At 35.6% G+C, this 22,591-nt stretch overlaps 2 protein-coding genes across 3 annotated transcripts in view; both read right to left on the reverse strand.

Annotated features, from left to right (window-relative positions):
• LOC139114774 (transcriptional protein SWT1-like) overlaps positions 1-7,989 on the reverse strand; it is a 60,355-nt gene extending 52,366 nt beyond the window's left edge. The window contains exons 1-6 of one of the 2 annotated variants that reach the window (XM_070676679.1): positions 7,851-7,987; positions 7,587-7,718; positions 6,049-6,205; positions 2,834-4,384; positions 996-1,037; positions 420-497 (exon numbers count right to left, since the gene is read on the reverse strand). In XM_070676679.1, the coding sequence (XP_070532780.1) occupies positions 420-497; positions 996-1,037; positions 2,834-4,384; positions 6,049-6,189 (1,812 nt within the window). In that variant the 5' untranslated portion in view covers positions 6,190-6,205; positions 7,587-7,718; positions 7,851-7,987. Of the gene's footprint in view, positions 1-419; positions 498-995; positions 1,038-2,833; positions 4,385-6,048; positions 6,206-7,586; positions 7,719-7,850 lie in introns of both variants that reach the window. The other variant, XM_070676678.1, reaches the window with a different exon arrangement.
• A 2,863-nt stretch (positions 7,990-10,852) lies between these two features.
• Positions 10,853-22,387, reverse strand: LOC139114775 (radial spoke head 14 homolog). Its single transcript, XM_070676680.1, has 9 exons — positions 21,406-22,387; positions 20,908-21,013; positions 20,104-20,190; positions 18,186-18,397; positions 17,126-17,274; positions 16,421-16,537; positions 15,651-15,762; positions 15,005-15,067; positions 10,853-12,066 (listed from the first exon to the last, which is right to left on the reverse strand). Exons 1-9 carry the CDS (start codon positions 21,496-21,498, stop codon positions 11,980-11,982), a joined length of 1,026 nt encoding a protein of 341 aa, XP_070532781.1. The 5' UTR covers positions 21,499-22,387; the 3' UTR covers positions 10,853-11,979.
• Positions 22,388-22,591: the final 204 nt, after the last annotated feature.

Genomic DNA, 22,591 nt, shown 5'->3' on the forward strand with positions numbered 1-22,591 from the left:
ACAAATGTTGACACTTTGTCAAGCTTTCTCTGTATAGAACTTTATGTTTAAAGTTTTCAAAAGAATAAAAAGAATACAATATGCATATGACTCATTTTTGTTGCTAATAGGTCTACGTTTTGCATTAAATTGTAATCATCAACTGTTTTGTTTGCATAGTGAAACATAAGAGACAATATAGAAACTTGCTGTACCACAAAACTTACTTCTGGCTTCCGAGTCTACATTTTCCAAGAATTCTTATTCAATATTACTGTTATAAATTCAAATTATCAATCACAATTCTTGGCTATACAGATTATTGCAAAACAGGACTGGATAAAAGTGCTGCTTTGATCAAAAATGCTTCTTTGAGCAATTCTTGGCTATACAGATTAATTTAAACAGGAATAGACCTGAATGATGCTTTGAGTATGTACCTCTTCCAAAACAAAAGAGCTTGTTCCAGCTTTGTCACATGCTGATGATTCAGGAAGTGATGATAATCCTTCATATTCCTATAAGAAAGATTACGTTAGAAATTGTCATTTCTTTAAACTACGTTCTTGTCAAAGTTAAAGTCAAAATACAGGACCCTGTGCAGCTGAAAATAGATGTGCTGTTGAGGAAACATAACACAACAATCATAACACAACACAACACTACAACATAACATAACATGATGTAATGTAACGTAACATAGCACAGTAGTGCAAAGAGTACCCATTATTTATGTTCTGTGGCACTTCACTATGTGTTGCAAATAAATAAATGTCTCTCATCTCAGTGAGTCTTCCTCATCTAAGTGGGTTTTCAGCAGAGATTTGAAGATGTTGATATTTGGTGTCAAATAAATAAGAATGCCTACTTGATTCCACAGAACAGTAGGAATCACTATGATCTATGCATTCAGACTTTATATTTACTAGCTACAATAATCAAAAGGACACATAGCTTCACATAGCTACATGTACAAACCATAGTAGACAACTATAAAATAACAATTCATGACTTACTTCTATGGGATCAAGCTTTACAGTTTCTCTGATTTCTTGAACCTAAAAATAATAACCAAAACTTACAAGTCATCAGAGTTGTCATCCTTTATCAAATAAAAACTCTTACATTTTCGGGGAAAAGTAGCTATCAATAACAACAAAATCTGATGACATAACAATCGCAATGTCAATTGCCTACTTTTTCTGATAATCAGCATCAGATAGGGACATGTTTGGTATCTCTTAACTATAAAAAAGGGGGAAACAGGTCAAAAATACAGGTTTCATCACACCAAATTTAAACTCAACAGCTTTGTACCACTTACAAACAGGTCCTTCATATGCATTTACAAGCTTTTATGTCAGATCTTATGAAACCTTACGATAGACAACGACCTGTGATTTTTTTCAAAATGCTATTACTCCAAAATATATCAACTGTAAGGACAGCAAAGTCAACTTGACATGAAAATTTTTGTTTTTGGCTGCAATACAGCTAGGTGCTTATACAGAAGTGGTGTCATTGAAACAGTGGATATGTGAAAAATGATAGTTTGGTAGCTGATTTCACAGCTACAACTAAAACAGCAATCATAAGAAAAGTCGCATCAATGCATACTGAGCACAGACTAAAAAGCAAAGTCCTTATTTTTTTAAAAAGTTTTCATCCTTTTGAAAGGTGGAAAAGTGTAATTTTTTTATCCTGAAATCCCATCCATGCAAAGGGTTGGCAAAACTGGGATGATTTCAAAAAGCTCAAATTTGGTCAAAACAGATTCATAGCCAAATGTCTCTTTTCAACAGCCATTCCACTTCTTGCATAGCAGCATTGCTTTGGTAAAAAGTATTAAATATGTCTGCCGAGTTAAATAGGAAAATCATGTATTAAAAAAGAAATTAAGCTAGAAAATAAGATAAACTGGTGAATTTGAATTGAAATCTACAGGATCCATACCCTCACAGTCACTTCAAATTTAATGATTTTCAAGGCTCTTTCAGCAATTGTCAGGACTTTTAGAGGTCCAAACTACCAGCGTATTTTGCTCAAAAATCACTTTTTTGCAAATATTCATTCAATTTTAATTAATTTGTTACCCCAAGATTCAAATATTGGTTGGGTTCAGCTTTTAGCTTGTCAAGCAGTCGAAAGATGGGTGATACAGAAGTGTTGATTTATGCAAATCTATGCAAATCACCTGATTTCCTGGCTTCTTTTTCTTCCCGTTTCAAAATTTCCAAAGAATTTATCTCCACTCTGGCTACGTCAAATTTTCTGAAATTTTCACATCATGTTCTTTAAACGCAACATAACAAAAAGCCTATTTTGTTTGGCAATAAAGTTCTTACATTTTGAATAAGAGGCATTTTAATTTTGCTATAATTTGAAGCACTTTTTTTGAGTATTAGTCTTTCAACCCTTGCCATTTTAGAATTAGGATAGATAATGAGAAATAAAATAGTCGTTTTTTTCTACATAATGATCTTCTTTCAAATGAAGTATTACTTTTCGGAAAATAGCATCAAGTTTTTGACTTAAATTAATTTTTATCATTAATACCAAAATTGAGCTTTTTACCCTAAATATCACCCAATTGTTCTTCAAGTAAACTACTGCTACCATACTAATCTTTACAGTCTCTGCTTTTTGAAAATATATAGTATGAGGGGGTTTCCTTGTCATCTTTGATGAGAAATATTGCTTTGAAAAAAACTGTGTTGGCAACATGCAGCTCCACCATAATGATGCTTAGTTCTAAAGGCTGGAGTGCTTCCATAAATTGAAAATGCAATAGATTAATATGAATATCACGATGAAGACAAAAAATAATATTTGATAAATATGTAAGCTGTCTTACCTCTGTTAGAACATTGCCTGGGTCTACCTCATCAATATCCATGTCAACAATCTCAACACAGTCATTGAAATCAGAATGACTGGAAATACTATATGATGAATGCTCTGATGTAATTTCCATGCATTCTACATCAGAGTCACCTTTGTGATACTGTTCACCAGTAGTTTCATCCTGATTGTCACCACTAGTCTTATCCAGATTGCCATTCATTGACAAGATCCAGTCTGTCTTTCCCGCTGTAAATGTTTTCCTTTCTCTTGTATGATCCTCATTTATCTCATCTTCAACTGTTATCTGTTCAATCTGTGAATCATGCTGACGTGGAGTTGTCTTTGCTTTCGATGGAAAAACAACGACAATTTTCTCGGTTTCCTTTGCCATTGATTTCACATCATCTTCTTTCCTACATTCCACACTCTTTGAGACACTTGGCACCATAACCTTTGATCCATGTGAAGTAATATTCTTAGAAGAGAGATCCCGTCTTCTTCCAATGCTTTCTACAGTGGAAGTTGTTTTCATGTGTTTTCTGTATTTACTTTTCACATCAATATTTGGGTCGTTTCTTCTCTCCACTCTATTTGCATTAACATCACACTTTTCACCAAAGTATTCTCTTGTATTTGATGTTCTCCTTGTATTTGCATCTGATGATGGATCCAGCTCTGATTTCTCAGAACTTTTACCAGTCACACCAGTCTTTGTACTGATAGAACCTGTCTTAGATGCATCCTCTGCAAGTCTTGGCTTCATCTGATCAGTACCATCTTTCTTCACATTACAATCAATCAACATCTTCCTACGAAGTAACTTTCTTGGTCGCTCTACAACATCACCATAAGGTTTATGAGTGTGTGTTTTCTTTTGTGTTCTCCACTTCTGTGTTTTCTTTTGGGATTTTCTGTGATGTGGTTCATCTTCCACATTCTGCCTTTTATTGCATTGGTGACTAGTTGATGTAGATGGCATCACGTCAGCTGACATACCAAAAGATACCTTCTTCATCTTTGAAGATGAATTACGTACACTTTTCTCATTATTGTTTTCAGTAGAGTGTCTGTGCTTATGGCAGATATTAGGTGTAACTACATGTACCTTCACAGTCTCATCTTGCAGTATTGTAGGGCTGTCAACATGATTGGCGCTGTCTCCAGGCTCTGCTTTTGAACTCAGTGATGTCAAAAAATTCTTGTCTCCAAAATGTGAACTTTTACGTTTCTTTGCATGTGGAGTTAACTTTACAGAAGTAGATGTGCCACTTTTGTAGACATGTTTTTCTCTACCATGTGGTTGTTCATGTTTTCCTCTACTACCATGTGGTTGGTCATCTTCTGAAGTTTTGTTCACTGTGACATTATGGTCAAGTCCCTTCAGCCAACTCTGAATACGATTCACAGTGGATTTTGCAGGTGGATCACCTCCAAACAAGAGCTCATTTAAAGGTGTTGCCTTCACTGTTGGACTGACAGGTTTAGCATCACTTGTTGACCTTCCCGATGAGCTTGGCTGACCACACATGGACATTGACATCAACCTTTCATTATCATCTTTCTGTGTAATCAAAATCAATTAATAAAAATTATTGCAGAGATTATTTGGCTGACATTCAGAGGAGCATTTTGTAAGGTTACTCTAGCACTGAGACAAATGTTTACTTCATGTGTGCTGGTTCAGTTCTTGAAGTCACTGTCAATGAGATTGTCTCCACTTTGTTAATAAATTTGGAAACCACTGATGGAAATAATGGTGAAGTGATAATAGTCAACATGCCTAGGAAAAAGTGGAGTAACGCTGTATTGATGTGTATATGAAGTTGGTGTCTGATGTATGATTAGTTGGTCAGCGATTTGAGAAAAAGCTAAGTGTGTGATCAATAGTTGCAATGTGGTTATATGAAGTTTGAGTGTCGGTTTGTGATAAAAATGAATGTGGGTGGACAGAAGTCCTTCACATGGACGTTGGTAAATCTTGGGTGATTTGTTTCTCTAGAACCAAAATTTCCACAGTGACCCCTGAAAGTCAGTGGTTGAGAGATTCGATCCTTGAGGAAAATCTGAGCAAAAGTTTAAGTCCTTCACTTTCGAGGCACATACTGCATTCAATCTGAATGAATATTGAAATGTCCTTTGGAACCCTTAGGAACTTACAAAATTTGAAAGCTATTAGCTAGGTGTTTTCAAAACAGATGTTTCAACCTTGTAAAGTCAATGAGTATGTATGTCTGAAAGGGGTATCAAATATTTCGTTCCAAAAATGTACTGTGGTTTTCATTGTTTGTGCTTTGCTTTCCAATACTTTAAAAAAATTGCTGTACCAGTATTAGTGGCAAATGAATTTGATATTAGACATATTTCTTCCAGTTACCATGACCCAATATCAAACCGTTACCATTACATATGTCAGCTGTAGCAGTGGATGCATGGCTGTTTACCATACCAGATCATTGCACTGTCTATACCCAAGGGAGAAAAAAGTATATCTGCTAATTTTTTTTTATGAATTCAGTACACTGCATGAAAATTGCAAAGACAGGTCAAAACTAATGTTTTGCAGTGCAAGTCAGGTCAAAATCTGTGACAGTCACTGACACATCTTGATTTGATATCTAGAACTTCACAGTTGCTGAGAAGCAGCCAATCGCTCACTATACACTATGAAAGCTACCTATGGACATTTTTTCTGAAAAAAAATCAACTTGATATCAATGATCTGACTTTACTGTCAATTCTGTGAACACATAAGACATTTATCATTGCCTTTTAGACCAACTTTGTTTCTGGTGAGAAAAAAAACTTTACAGATGTCCTTTATTGCTTCATTATTTTTTTTTCTATTTGTTATCCATTTTCAAAATTTGCTGATTGATAAATTATGAAATATGCATGCTTCCGCTTATAGTACAAATTGGACAAAAGATATAGGAGCAGAAAAAGTTGAGCTTCCAGGAGTTATAATTTGAACGACAATTTATGAACACAATTTATCTGGTAAATTGACGGTCAGCAACGCATTTATCATTTCTTGAACTTTTCAATATCTTCAACAAGCAAATTATCAAACAATTACATACAAGGGATAAGTAAAGCTAAGTCAATTAAACAGTTTCTCTCAAATATAAAGAATGTGATTTTTATATTGCATTTTATACATTTCTTGGTTCATGTTAAGATTCTTGATATTTGAACTTCAATATAAAATTCTTAACTACACGTTACCTTGGGGACATTCCAACTACTATTTCCTGTGTTCATGTTGAAGTAATATACTTTATCTGGTATTTTTTTTGTTGAGGTACATGCTATCCACCCATCTGGAAGATCTACTTTGCTGCTGGAGTTCTTACTCATATGCGACATTTCTCAATTTCTTATTCTGCAAAATAGAAAACATAACACCAAATTACTTGAATGTATATCTCCATGTTAAACAGGAACTTCTCCTATAAAAGCCGGATTATCGTAAATCTATGCAAGTGTAAAAAAATCAACACTACTGATTGGACGTGCCGTGTTTGGTTCCAGAGAATCCTATAATTGTGCCATGTTTCAGGCCTTCATTTTCATTGAATCTTGCATATGATATCTGTTAATATGTAGAGGCCAAACTTGACTCGAAAATAAACTGAATAATTGTTCCGTCTTTTGTCGGAGAATGTGTTCCCTGTACGACCATTTGACCTCTCTTTGCGTATGTCCCTAAAGTGCCCATCATGATTATTCAAATTTATCATCCAGTCAAAGCCATGCAATGAGAATTCAAGACTCCAATCCAGTGTATGCAAATAGCCGTGTCATCAGCAACCCCCTATATGCGCCCACGGTCCTATAACTTCCCGTTTCATAGTCATCCCTATACTCATCCCTGCACAAAACATAATGCTCTGAAATACAAACACATAAACTTACAACACAAAATACCAAATTACTGTTTTTAGCATGATTTCATCAATATACTTATAGATCACATGTATTTATCTAATACATGTACTACACAAGTACAGTTTTTATGACTTTTCAATTTTCAGCTTGCATTACCATGTTTGACATCACATTTTGTCAATTGATACATTAATAAAGAGAACCAGGTATTGAGGAATCTTGCTAATTCTATAAGATTTCATTTCTTTTCTTATTTCTTATCTGAGGAGACAAGCTTGATCATAGGTGAAAAAGTTAAACATTAATGTTTTCATCATGGACAGTGCCTTGCAAGGTTGCTGAACTGGTTCTATGATTTGAACTTCACATACTGTTTGCAAACCTAGACAGCATAGATATAATATCTTTGCTTTCAGTCCCAAGTTTATTTGGCGAAGGCAATTTTCCATCAGAAGTGTAAACCAATGTTTAAATCATTGCTTTTTGTTGCAAATAAATTGCTATGAATTGCAAACTTCAAAGAGGACAGAATCAACAACATCAACGTGAAGTAGTTTACGACAGAAAAACAGATCTATTTTGTTACAGCTAATGTTCCCTTTAATATCTGCCTTGAAACTCACAGTGATTCTAATTTAAATGTCCACAATTTCAACTAGTGCTCGGTTGAAATATCTCATTTGTTGAGAAATGTACTAGAATGTGGCATTTGTTTCACTTAAGAAGTAATAGGTGTAGTAGTTGATACGTATATGCATGGAGGTACTAGTCTGTCTGGTAGTACAATGGTATATGACTAGTTCAGTATTAAAAATACAAATGTCTGACAGAGGGACATTACTTTAGCAATAGCAGTGTAACAGGTTTTTTCTTACATTTAATTTACTGTCAAATACCACAGTGTCTTGTTCTTCTTCGTGTTGAGATAGTCAGTATTCAGTTTGTCAACTCAGCCTGTATGTGAGTAGACTGCAGTGCTACTGTTCACAAGACCATTTTCGTCCAGACTAAAATTAAATGTAAATAAATAACAGCGCAGCGTGGACAAGAGTTCATGCACACGAAAGGAACATTCCCCCGCCTTGGTTTGAAGTTATTTTGCGAGTTCCCCCCTGCGAAACAACTATTTAAACACTTACGGTATTGCTTCCTGATCACGTAGGAATACTGACAGCTGAGTGTAAACCGAGCGTACAGTCATGAAAATGTGATATTTTGTGACTGTATTTGCTGGGCTACTAATTCGTCCTCGACCTCCTCGTAATTTCATTCCTTTCTGTTAAAATATCGGAAACATAGGTGGTCCAGTTGATGAGGATTCGACAAGCTAGGCCTAGGGGAACGACCGGGTTCGTTACCAAAAGGACAGCGCCCCCACCGGGGGTGCATTCGTTTTTACATGTTGTATGCTGCTTAGCTATGACCCATCCAGACTGGATCGCTCATCCGTGCCTCGCACTTCAACACGGATTATACGTGAGCAGTGAGATTATGAAGATGCACTGCACCCGTGTACGTAATACAAGTATATACGGGGTGGACCATTTGGATGGGGGGGAGGGGGGCAGGAGGAAATAGGTAGAATAGAATAGAATAGAATAGATCATTATTGAACCGTATACCACTCTGGCATATTAGTACATACAATAAAGATATTCAACTTCAAGTTGAACAAGTCAGAAAGAAAGGGAGCAATTTTTTTCTGGTCACTGGCAGCACATTTTTTTGTCTGTCCTGCATTTAAGTTTTTTCCATGTGTGGAAGTAAAATTGTCTTGTTTGTTTTACTGTATTTTCATTCTCAGGAAAAACTTATTTATTTATTTCTTTATTTACTGAATAATAAAATATTCCATTTAAAAGTATATATGTCCTGAGAGTATGGCATTTGTTGTTACTTAAATTTCATTCTCAGTAGATAGATTTATTTCTTCAAATGGTATTTACTAAATACATGCAACAATATATCCTCTTTAAAAGTTGAGTAATGAATCCTGTCATGTGTTTTAAATTTTAACTATACTGAGCAAGTCCATCGAAAACATCTCTATTTTAAGTTTTGATCATGACAATGTTTAGTGCAACATAAACCATGAAATAAGTTTGCCAGGATATAGCATACAAAAGCCTTTGCAAAAGATTCAAAGAAAATGACAACATTCAATGTGTCATTTTCTGACATTTCTGCTTGGAAATCGATGCAATTGGAATTTAGCTGTAAAACCACGTCACTCCTTTAATAAAATGTGAAGTGACTATGGTACAACGCTGCACTACCTATATGCATATACAGCTGACAATTTATGACTGGCATAAAATGTTCTTTCTCTCTCCTGTACTTCAGGAGTAGATGACTAGCTCTGCTTGGCAGGGTTGTGTGTTACTGGCTATAGGTTTCCCACCACTAGTTGTGGACCCACAGCTAAGGAGTGGACCAATTGATTTCTGGGGGCAGGGTAGGAGGATTTTCAAAAAAAAATTGTTGCTGGTCATTTATAGGGAAAAAAATTGCTCCTGAGCGGACATGGAAAAAAATTTGCTTTGAGGCTGTACAAAAAATTTGTTTCCCTGTACCCTTACACAGTGTGTTGTCATTAGTCTCTAGAGGTGCTGCCTACGGCTGTTAATTATGACCAAGCTTTAGATGGTTGATTATTAAGCCGCTAATTCATCTTGACATACCAAGAATTACAGCCATAATACATGTGTATAGACTGTATTATTGTGCACAATTAAATTTATTCTGGACTGAGATCCATTAAAATTTCTACACAATATCAATGCACTTCACATGTATACCTGTTGTGTTCACATTCTGAATACCAGGCATTTCAATAAACTCTGGAGAGTAGAACAAGAAATAGCAGTTGATACACTGAAGATTTCAATTCTGAAAAAACTCAACAATTGTTACAATACTGTCCCTTTACGAACAGTATTGTACAAAGAATGTGTTTGAATGTTTGGTTTTTTTGTTGAAAAAAGCTTTGAATCTAGCTACTGGATAAAAAATTTGCTTCAAGGTAACCTTTGGAAAAAAATAGCCGCGCATGGATGGGTAAAAATATTTGTTGCAATACCCATTCTCTCCACCCCCCTCCAAATCAAATGGTCCATCCCTAACCTAGGGGTAGACCACTTGATAATCGGCAGTTGGAATGTTGAAGAGGTGACTCTTTTCCTATTACCTGCTTCACTCGGCATTATTTTTTTCCACCTTAAACCTGTTGTAATGTAACTTTTTTGGACACCGACTCCGAGCAATCTGTTTTCCCTTTTGGCCCATATTAAAGCATCGCAAAATAAGCTTACTTCCAAGACTGTAACTTTACCGTTCCGGGTCTGACTTTTGGTAACTATATCCAACCTTTGGCTGATAGGTACTTGTTTCAGCAGAGAGTTTGAGCAGCTACTGCTTACAATATGTAAACTGGTAAATCTGAGACTGATCATCACAGTCCCTCAATTATCATCAACTGAAGGATTCTAAATTTACTGAAAAATCCTGATATTCACTGATACAGGTTGGATGAGCTAAATGTATGGTGCTTTACTGTCCCAACTTGACCACTGTCATTCTCATGACCACCATACTGTCCCAACTTGACCACTGTCATTCTCATGACCACCATACTGTCCCAACTTGACCACTGTCATTCTCATAACTACCATACTGTCCCAACATGACCACTGTCATTCTCATAACCACCATACTCGACTTCTTGATCGACAATTAACACTGACGAATAACATATCTAGTTATCACAGCTTCAGAATAGAATTAAGTTAACATGAATCATACAAGTCAATTCATACTACACATTTGACATCTGCTCAGCCATAATGTTTGGCTTTACAGTCACTAGCTCCAATTTTTATTCAGTAAGGTAAGATTACTGTTGGCAAGGTTGCAGTGGGGTGTGATAGTATCAGATTTCTTGCAGCTATTTGCATTATTTTCATTTGTAAATATTGACATTTTAAGTCCATGGTGCATCAACTGCACACAAAAAAGGGCTGAAGGTTCTTCAATTTCACAGAAAATCAAGGTGGACAATTCAGTGGATGGATATCATGAAAAGTAAAGATTAAATGACTTGGATTCATACTAAACATTGCCAAGTAAATGACTCTGAACAAAGTTTCAGGCTGAAGTATTTAATGATAAAAGCACTACATACATAGGGTACATAAAGGTGAAACATACAATCTACCAAATGACTTTTATTTTGCTTTTGTCACAATTCAACATTTTGATATTACGGTACTTTTACCTGCCCTAATCTCCACTTTGGAATTCTTATAAATTACAAAGCCAGTACAACAGAATAATTTAATTTATCAATGACAAGTGGAATTTCCCCAAACTCTCAGTGAATTTTAAGTCATGTCTGTCAAAATTTTGCATCATGTAAACAACAACATAAAAATCTTGGGGTACACAATGGTTTTCTCAAAATATTGGCTAAAAAAGTAATGTCACATCAAAGTGACATAACTGAAATTTTACATATGGTAATACTAAGAAAGAAGCTGAGTTTAACTAAAAGTGAATGAACAAATTCTTCATTTAATAGGAGCACTTATTGACACCTTCATTCAATCAGAACAATCCAAGAATCTCTTTGATTTGACAACGTGGTACACCATAGTTATAATCCTGCCTTAAATGGTTGAAGTAACACAAATGTAACAGAATTCTGCTGGAAAACTGTTCAATGTCAACAGATCTTACTGGAGGAAAAGATAGCATTACATCCCATTTGATTGGTAGGAAGAAATCAAAGTCTTTCTTACCATCAATTCAATTTCTTTATCAATAGTTGATGTGCTGTATTTTACCCATAACATAGTTTACTTTTATACAAAATATACGTTCAAATCTTTTTTTCACACATGATAGCAGTTATGACATCCCTTTTACTTTAAACACATTATCATCCCTGTCATGAGAAAAGTTGAAAACACAAATTTTATATTATAATAGGTTAGAGTGCAACAATTCAGCACACACAGTTTGCTGACAAATATATTTTCCAATTCTGTGTTTATCAAGCTGAAACAATAATGTCAGTATTTGTGGAAAATATCTCCAGAATAGTACAAGAGTAAACCTAATGGCATTTCAAATATGAAATATCACATGGTAGGTAGGTAATGAGTATGGGAAAACTAATCTTGGCCATCGAATAGATAACAATTATGTTACAGCAGTCTATTTACAGAGAATATACAATCTTTAATTTGAAATAATCTTTGAAATGTGTTGTTATGGTTTCCAGGTGATGACTTTAACTGCAATTTCTGCGGCCCTTTGGACAGCTTCACTTTTATCTTCATCCATGTATTTCTTGATCTGCAGGAAAAGACAGCATTGAAAAGACATTGTGAAATCCATTCGTGTTTTTACTGAGTGGATTACAGCTTTTCTCTTTCTCTGTTCATCCTGTACTGAAATGCAAAGATTATTCAGTCTTTTTCAAAAGGCTATTAAAGTTCATGCAGTTTCTGTTTTTCAAACTGCAGAAGGAAATACTTGCTGTTGATAACATTGGTTACAAAGATTATTCTTTGCATTACAGTTTTCAGGGCCAAAATGCTCTTAAAAAAACGCATTTTACTACTTTTACAACTTGTTGATATAATTTGTTTGCGGTTGAGAAGACATTTAAAAGCATAACCATGACAGCAATAGTCAATGACTAAGAATCGCAGTGTTAATAATGACTTGCTACCGTTTTTATTTTCAATAAATACCACCAATGTTCAGGAAAAGTTTCACACAATAAACATGCAACCTGTGCCTGTGTATTTATCTGATTTTGTGAATATCACAACAATAACTGGAGCAAATTTAAGAGGCCAGCAACAGAGCTAGATTTATAAAACCCATTTCGCTTCGAGTCAAAAGCTATTGAATTGTACCTTAGCCTTAAACACTACACTGCACACTGGCTTTAGAAGCAGCATTGTCACCCATGGAAGCTACACAAATAACACTTGACCAAAGTATCCTATCTAAATGTTCTAAATACCACATTGAATGTACATGTGCATAACTTGCAAAACAGCAATACAGTTTTGTAGATTATTTTCAGGATGTAAGACAAGTGTAGTTTTATAATTAATTATCAACTTGCAGTGTCAGTGCAATGCACACTTTTAGACACCTTTCTTTTGTCCTTTACAGGCATCACTAGCATCAGCAAACAGCAGGTGAACACACATGTAACAATCTATATTTAGTACAACAAAACCATCAGTCAGTTGAACTGTACAGAAGTAGTATTTTCAAGTCGTGAAACAATTGGTATATGCTCTTGTAATGATCAATCCAGTTGTTATGATTTTAAAATGAATTGCAAACTAATTGCTTTTTCAAAATGCGATATTGTCAATCTGATCTCAGAAACATGTTTACCATCTAAGTCAGTAGTTTTGGCAATGTTTCATGTACAGCAGTGATAACAGTGACAACAACCTTGATTCAATCCACATATTGCCAAGCAATCTGAGGCTGGATGAGTGAATTTCAGCCATAGGTAATAAAACAATCTAATTTCATCCAATTTCACTGTAAATTGAACATCAAGACACATCCCTTACCGAATCACTTTTCTAGGTAATATATTTTGAACAGCAGAGACAACATTGACAAATAGTGGGCATAGTGCATATTGTATTTATGTATGACAGTATGAATTACCCTATATAAGCTTTCAGTATTTGATGTACAGTACTTTGAGAGATACCTATATATATGAGCATTTTTGAAGTCACGAGATTACAAGTATTTGCTTTATCAAAAACATTGATTCAGTATTTGTTAAATTGACGTGTCTTTCAGAATCTGTAACTAGAAAGCCATCTCTGAAGCAAGAGACACAATACTGTAATTCTGTATCTCAACTTCACCAATCTCACAACAGACATCTTTTGTACATAGCAGTACACCTTGGCATTGCATTCATATATGGTGTGTGTACTGTCTGCCAGAACACTGTCAATGACTGATGGTTTACATTGTATAATCACTTCAAGTCATTATTACATCAATAGTTGTAAATGACGGAAATTATGTGATCATGCTGACATAATGTGATCATGCTGATATAATGGGAGAATGCTGACATAATGGGAGATTGCTGATATAATGGGAGATTGCTGATATAATGTGCAGAATTGAAAGAACATGATGAGTGCAGTGAAGGGATTGCACAAACTGTCACAATGTTGTGTGATTTACCTGAGGCACCTGTCATAGTATTGAAGGAAGATATGTCACGTACCATGTGTTGTGACACAGAAATCATGGTTAATATGAAAAACAGCAAGATGAATATGAATGTTAAAAAACAATGATAAAGCAGAGAAGCACATAGAAACATTTACACAAAGAAAAGTACAAATACAATAGCCAGACAGTCACACATTACGGGAATATCAAGAGAATACACAATGTTCTAGACATGAACACCTTCAACATTCAACAGCATTATAAGAGTGAACAGTGTTGATACTGTATTGCTTTTATTTCTGTACAGCAATTTAGATTGTTACTTGATACCATGACATTTAGTTTCTATTTCTGATGGAAAAGTGACATTTGCTGTAGTACTACAACCTATTTCAATTTTTTGAAATTTGTTTATACATAGATTTTTTCTGGTGTATAAAAGCTGTCTTTGGCACGCTGAAAAACAATGTGGGGCAAATACAGTATAAAGTTTAAAAACTGGAAATTAATTGCAGGAAAACTGACAGACCCACTGATTTCATGTAAACATTATTAAAAGAAGGACAGCATATGCTATACATGGTAGAAGGCCTTTGGTTAATAATTTGAATTAATATTCTTTGCAATTACACAATTTCTGTTCAGAAATATCTAAAAATATGTATAATGGTGGATGTCATTTTTAAATACAGCCATACTGACTCATGCATTGTCATCCTATGAAAATTTCCTGTAAAAAGGTTTTTGTGTTTCTGTAGAATCAAAATTCATTTAAATGAAAATAAATAGCACGTTGTTACCAATTAAGTCTACAGGAAAGTAATTCCTTCTGCTAGCACCTTAGTATGTCTACTTCAAATAGTCAATTCGAATTCTACCGGTATATTTCATGGTTAACACAAGGTCATAAATACAAAGACACAGACATTCAGAAAGCACAATGCATGCTGCACAAACACATGGCAAACACCAAGAGATATGTCACAACATTGTATTTGTACAACATGAAAAGTCAAGTCAAATATTGTCATTTGAAAGACACATGTAGAGTACGTACCAAATCAACATGTTTAAGTAACGTTGCTCTTCCCTCTGGTGCTTCTGACAGTGTTGTTATTGCCTACAAAGCAATGCAAGTCAAATAGATATGATGTCACTTCTGAACTTTCATGATTCATGAGTTTAATGAGGTAGAACAAAACAGTAAAGATCCAAATTTCTGGTTGTCAAGACTTAGTAAACACTCTAAGTTTTATCACAATATTCTAGCTAAAAGGTGGACACAGAAAACATGGATATTCACACAAATTAGAAATACAAAATTCTTATATTTCTATGAAACTAACATCAGACCAAATTGTATTTTTATATGTGCACTGCTATTAATTGTAGACCATGGTTCTGAAGTAGGCCTACACCAGAATACATGTGATACACACTACCAATGGATACAATGTGGAAAGCCATGCCATAGTGATACAAACAAAAATAAATGCATAAATATGTATTAGAATAGGCATATTTCTATCCTCATCATTACATGTGGTTTTATTTGTCCTACTACTGTCAAGATTGAATCTGTTGATTTCACCTACTTGAGATGACAATTGTAACTAAAAATAAGACAATAGACGGAAATGTTACAGTATTTGGAAATGGAAAGGAGAAAATGACACGAAGTGCCTATGAAACGCAAAACTTACTTTAAGTGTATTCAATCTGACTTCGCTAGTTTCATCACTGACCAACATTACAAGATTTGGAATTGCATTAGCTTTGATAGCTTGGTACTTGCCCTGCGTCGTAATGGTTATCCTGTGAATGTCAATCAAATCAATTATTTACTATGACTAACATACTGCCATTAAAAGGTAAATAACATGAACATGCATACCATTTTAACACTGTCCAAACATACAAAAAAAAACATTATAAATTTACTAAACTTATACACCAGTGATTTCAATGGGAAACATAGCATCAGGTATGCACATAATTAATGAAGGCATAGTTGAACCATTAACTTGACTTCAATCAAAAGTGCCTGTACAGCTACATAACAAGAGCACTTGGAAGATAAAATAGTTGGGGACTAAGAAATTTAGCTCAGCAAGTAAATTGTTACAAAACCATTGCCAAGCAATCAAACTAATTTTGAATACATAATAAACTTGAATTTATCTGTCCTGTGAACATATTTTCATGGAAAAGCATACATTGCATTTCTGATATTTAACAGTGGAAAGTGACTGTCTGAGTGACTTTCGACATGAAAACAATATTGCACTCAATATGTCCTCCAATTGGCTATCTTTTTAATGAGATTATAATAAATTAATAGTTACAATACTCAGTATGGCATCAGTTCATCAATTTGATGACAGACAACGTATCAATGACAGACATAGTTTAACTGTTTTGTACTGCTATACTAATTGGACGAGGTATGAGACCCAATATGGGCAAAGCTTACGTCATTATAGCTCCTGCTGCTTTGCAACGTACATCAGCATCATCATCTTTCAGCAAAGTCACCAATGCAGATAAAGCATCTACTTCACATGCTCTGTTTTTACCGTCTAACGGAACACTGAAATCAATGTCAAAATCAGGAAATTCAACGTTGAAATTTCAATGAATGAATGAATCATAGACTGGGAGCTCACAACACTTTTCTGAACAGACAACAAAAGATCAAAATTATAGCATACTTGTATACATGGTATCAAATATTAGAGATCAGCAACTTAGGTTCCATACATAGTTCATTGATATTTTTATCATCAGGACATGACAGTGGTTTGCATGGTTGTAACTATGAATAAGAATGACTTGTATTTCAACAGACGCAGAGTTAACTGATAAATTACTTAAGATGAGAAACAAAAGTCTCTATTTCACACATTCAATTATTTTTTGACTATTCACGTTAAAACTTGCTCTGAGATTAAAGAAATACTATAAGAAATTTATGATTTGACCCCTCTATTACTTTACCATCCCTATTTCTTGGGAATAATAATTTTCAGTTGACCACCCAAAATTAAGGCAAAGACTGAAGTGAGAATTTTCATAACTTTAATCAATTTGACTTGGTTGAACTTGCCATGAGAAATTCTTTTTTGTTTTAATTTGTGAATGGATTAATATTGCATGGTAATATAGTGACAAGACAAACCTCAGATCCATGATATCTCTGGCAGCTTTGGCTCGAATTACATTGGATTCATGTTTCAGTAAGTTTGTGAATACTTCCATAGCTCCAGATTGCAATGCTTGCATTTGTTCAACTCTCATACAGAAATGTAATGTATCTAAAATGTATTCCTGAGGTAGAGATGGAAAAAACAGACATTAATGTTGGAATTCTGTTCCCTATACTAGGTATTTACAGGATTTCTGATCTACTTCAACTCAGCCTCAAAATTAAACTACAGACTACAGTGTACGCATGCATATGTTCAGGATTGCTATTACACGGGGAACAAGTATATTCTACACTTACTTCTGTGACCTGTGGAGTTTCATCGTATAGTAATTAAGAGTACAGTATGTTACAGTATCAGTTGACATAGAGTGCAATAACACTGACACAGAGTCCAATGACTTTGAGTCTTTTTGAAGGCTATTTGACTTTGGATTTCACAAGTGTTAAGTAAACACTGGAAAACAAGACAAGATTCACTATTTTTTTTCAAAAAAATATACATCTGACAAACACCAAGTTATGCAATGCACGATGGCCAGTCAACAAGCTTTGAATCTATCTGAAATATTCTACTAAAAGTGACTAACCACAATTTCTTACTGCACTGCGGATGTTGAAAGTTTGTTCTTATCACTGTACATGTATGGACATTCTAAAAGCATTCCCAGTCTGCAAGTGATTGCTAGGCAGTGTATGATACAGCATTCTGAAAATGCTACACTTTCAACTTCGCTAGTAAAATTCTGCTAAAAAGGAGTATAATAATGAGGTTATCCCTGAAATACCAGGATTTCTGTCCTCGTACATCATACGCTTTTGGTACATGTTGAGGAAAATACCACAGCTGTACAATGTAGTCAGATATAAATCCCGGTACTTTGTGAATAACCTTATAATTTTACAAAAAACTGACTGCAAGTATACTGTTAATGTACAGAACATATATCTGATACGGATGAAAGGTACACCTTAATTGCCATCTAAAGCATTTCAGATTCATCATTTCAAATATAACAGTGATATTTATTACCTTAATTTCATCTAATTCCGTTCTCAGTTTAATGACTAATTTTGGAACAAGACCAGCTTCAACAACACCAGCGGCACCCATGGGCATTTCACATACCATCTCAATAGCCATGTGGGCATTCTTCCTTACAATGTCAAGTTGATCATCATAGAGTTTGGACAGAGGCAAGATTATTTCATGATCCAAGAAAGCTTCACGACCAACATTGTGTCCTGCACAGTCAAAAGAAAACAGTAGAGTGATAAGAAATCACAGAAACATTCACAATTCATTTGATAAGACAACATGTGAACTCCATAATTTCATTTTATCATATACCTACATTCACGTGCCTGTGTAAAGCTATGGGAGAAATTTAAGCGCCCTCAGATCCGTGCATTTTTTTTACGTATCATGCCCCGGCCCGGTGCCCAAATATGGGCAATCGCGTGCATTTCTGAACCATCTCGATTCTGGTTACTACGCGCGTTGCTATCCGCAAACGTTCCATTCGTACACAAAGCCAGTGCGAGATTGGGAAAACGTCTGCTCGCTCAGATCATAGTTGCGCGTGGCGACAGTGGAGCCGCGCAGGTGACATGGGCTTATTTCTACATTCTAGTGAAATACTGTGTATACTAAGTGCGTGCCTATTCGGTGTAAATTGCAAGAAACTGACATCACGCTTTTGTCCTTCTTACACTTCGATTTCAACCTTGATCTCTGTTGGTCACGTAATAGTACGGATGTTGCTTTACGCATTCTAGAATTCTGCAGGTAAACAAATGACGTCAATATGTATGGTAATCCACGACGGGAAGCGGCCATCGTATTTATGAAAAACTGACACAAATGGCGATGAATTTTTGATATCGCAAGCATTTTCATCTCCTAAACAATGTTTAATATTACGTAAACTACATATTTATCATCCCATAAGGTATATGATAAAACCTTTATGGCCCTGATACGGCTTTTGCGGCCCTTGGTCGTACGGCGTACGGGCCCTCGCATGCTCGGGCCCTTCCGCCGTACGACCTCGGGCCGCAAAAGCCGTATCAGGGTCGTAAAGATTATTGTTTCCTAATCATCACAAGTAGCTGGTAACCCTGATCTGAGCTAGCTCAAAAACACCTAAAAGCCAGCTACAGCTACTGGCCTGAAAAGTTGCATGACAAGCCAGGCCTTTTCAGAAGTTGACACTAAGTTAGCTCTTAGCTACTTCAAGGCTTGGCTATTAGCAGCTAATAGTGTCCTATTGGAATTCAGAATGGCTTGAACAGTCTTAAAATAAGCTACCCATACATGTAGGTTACCCTACATATTAGCCATATAGACACTTAGCAAAACCAGATGACTCCATACTCTCTTTTCTGCTATGGCATCTAATACTTAAAGCAACAAACTTAACAAAGGGCCATATTGTCTTCTGTAGGTGTTCTGTTGGTATTCAACTAACTTTGGTTTTAACAAAATTGCATATAATGCTGCTCGCACTATATTAAGCAGATCTTAAAATCACAGAAAAAATAGTTTCTAAGTTTTTATTTTGTTACCATTTTTAGAATAATTTTGCTCAATTTGCATTTAGTCATGTGATCAACTTGATTTGAACAAACCACAATTTGCATCAAAACAGCAAGCTTCACACAAAATTTCAAAGTCTTAGAGCAAGTCATTATTCAGTTTAACATTTTTAACTAATATTTACATTTATTTTGCACATTTGTTGTTACAATATATTATTTATATTTGCTATATTCCGAATGTGCATATCAAATTGCAATATTGTTTGACAGCATTTACAATGTTAAAACCAATATTAAATCACTGTTATCTAGAAAAAATCCTGACACTTGACATTAAATCGCCAGTGCCTTCGTACAGGCTCCATTGCAAACTTTAAAAGGAAATGTTGACACAAGTTTCTGACACTTACCCGCAAGGATGTAAAGAACTTCTGTTGTTTTGTGCCTCACAGTGCCATCTTTGTCAGGAAGTAATGCTTTTAAACTTTCTGCAACCCCTGAAAGAGTACAATTGTTCATCACATTTTAGTTCTAATACAATAAAATAAACATTATATAACTGTGTTGATTGATTTGTTTTAATTTCAATTTTTCATCAGACCATGTCATTGATGTAATCAGTATTAACAGTGTACATCATCAGTATCATATTAGTATTTCATTGATGGATGCAGCACACAGCAACCCTGCAATGTCAATATTGAAATGATTTACATATTGGTTACATGGGGACATGCTGATGTTACTAACACACTTATCATTACCAATCTGCCAGGACTTTATGAAGTTTCCCTAGTCACTTTACACAAGCCACAAACTTCATGGTACATTAGGAGTTGTGTCTGTGTTTGCTACTAACTATTGTAACAAACAAGAGAAAGCTATATACAATTACAGGGACCCGATCAAGAGAACTCATACATGTATGTATCGCATATGTTGGTATACACGGGCATCTTTGATGATGGGTCTGAGGTGAGTCATTGCTGAACAACATATATCCATCATCTGGTCTGTAAACTTCACATCGTCCCAACGATTCATGACGTTAATTGATGGTGCAAGGAATGAGGAATACCATGAATTGTCTTGGTATATAAAAATGTATTTCATAAAGTCAGCCAAGTATTTCAATTCAAATCTTGTTTAATACACACTACAGACATCATGATTTAGGTAAATCAGCCTCTCCAGCGTTTTTTTCTTTTACTTACCAACTCTTAGAGCTTCTGCAATATGTTCTGGGTCATGTAAATAATCACACAGTGTTCTTAGCGCTCTCTGCCTGGTAATTAAATCTTCATCTTTCAATTCTCGGTTCTATGAAAACAAAAAACGTGCACGTTAATACCAGATGGTGTCATTTGGATGGTAAATTTGAATGTTATGGAAGTATAAGCACAGTTTGGTGGAGGGACTGTGGTATAAGCTTGAATATCCGTGACCTGAATGTCAGCAACTTCAAATAAATTATTCATTGCTACATATAGTGACAACAAGTATTGCACGGCAAATTGGCTATTGATTGACATCCAGCTACGGACATCCTAGCTCTGATTACGATGCTGTGTGTTCCCTGCGTTGTACGACATCCCACCACAACGTTGGGAACACACATCATCGGTACGCAGGGCTGCAGACATCCCTGCGGTTGAACTTCTTTATTGTCAGGTACAGGGTGTCAAAACAACAACCTTGTTGTTCACACTTACCAATCGGGGAAGAGCACGATCGCCATATGCTAGTGGAGCTTTAGTTACATCTATGTCAGGCGGCAAATGCGCAGATATTCTTGTTGATGCCATATTCAGCTATATAGACTACATAAAACTGCAGTCGGTAGTTGATAGACTTCAGGCAATGACAACAAAATCAGCGCGTCAGGATATTGAATGGTCCGTTGCTAGGTGAGCAAATGTACCCACAATGCAATATAATCCTTCATTGCGACATTAACAAACTGTGTAATCGTCTTCGCATTTTTTCTTGCATTTGTCGACAGAGCAAGGTAGTGATAAACTTGCGGGTCAAGATTTTTTCTTGTAAACATTTTCGTTAATTATTGGAGACAAATAGGAATATACCATGGTCAGATCAAAGGCAATTTCAGCATGCAATAAGTACCTTGAAGGCAAGACCACGAACGTACTGCTACGTGTACCGCAAAGAGGCACGGGGATCTGTTGCTGCATGCTGTTTGTGGAGGAATGGAAGCTTACAAAAAAAGTACAAAAAGCACGATTAGAAGCAGCAAAGTGTGCGCATGCGTGCATCCTCGTACGCGGATGTCATTTGAAAGATCAAAGCAACGTGCTTCTTGAGATACTTGTTTTGTACCTCTAGAACCACAATCGTAGTGAAATCCACATGTGATCGTATCGTCCGTGCTCTCTGTTTGCAAATACGACTGTTGCTTCTTGCGAGACATATTTCGTATCCTTAGAAGCACACTGTAAAAAGACATGAAAATAAAGAAATTGCACCATTTTAACCACTTTACTCAAAACCCCTTTTTTCCCCATTGAATTATGACTGGTGCTTCTTGCAGGTGTGTGAAGTTGGTTCCTAGTTCCTAGTTCCTAGTTCCTTATTCGACCAAATCTGAATAAGGAACTGCAACGTGAAGTTGGTTCCTAGTTCCTAGTTCCTTATTCGACCCAAGCTGAATAAGGAACTGCAATGTGAAGTTGGTTCCTAGTTCCTAGTTCCTTATTCGACCCAAGGTGAATAAGGAACTGCAATGTGAAGTTGGTTCCTAGTTCCTAGTTCCTTATTCGATGGTTCCCAGTTCCTTATTCGGCCCATTCTGAATCAGGAACTGCAATGTGAAGTTGGTTCCTAGTTCCTAGTTCCTATTCGATGGTTCCCAGTTCCTTATTCGGCCCATTCTGAATAAGG

This window comes from Ptychodera flava, chromosome 16, assembly GCF_041260155.1.
Source record: "Ptychodera flava strain L36383 chromosome 16, AS_Pfla_20210202, whole genome shotgun sequence".
In the NCBI taxonomy this organism is placed as follows: Eukaryota; Metazoa; Hemichordata; class Enteropneusta; family Ptychoderidae; genus Ptychodera; species Ptychodera flava.

Excerpts from the sequence above, each read along its gene's own strand:
- LOC139114775 (XM_070676680.1), bottom strand. The coding sequence starts at position 21,498 with ATGGCATCAACAAGAATATCTGCGCATTTGCCGCCTGACATAGATGTA. Across the intron at positions 18,398-20,103 it reads AGTTCTTTACATCCTTGCGG|GACACAATGTTGGTCGTGAA; the intron begins GTAAGTGTCAGA and ends TTGACTGTGCAG. Across the intron at positions 15,763-16,420 it reads GCAGCAGGAGCTATAATGAC|GATAACCATTACGACGCAGG; the intron begins GTAAGCTTTGCC and ends TGACATTCACAG.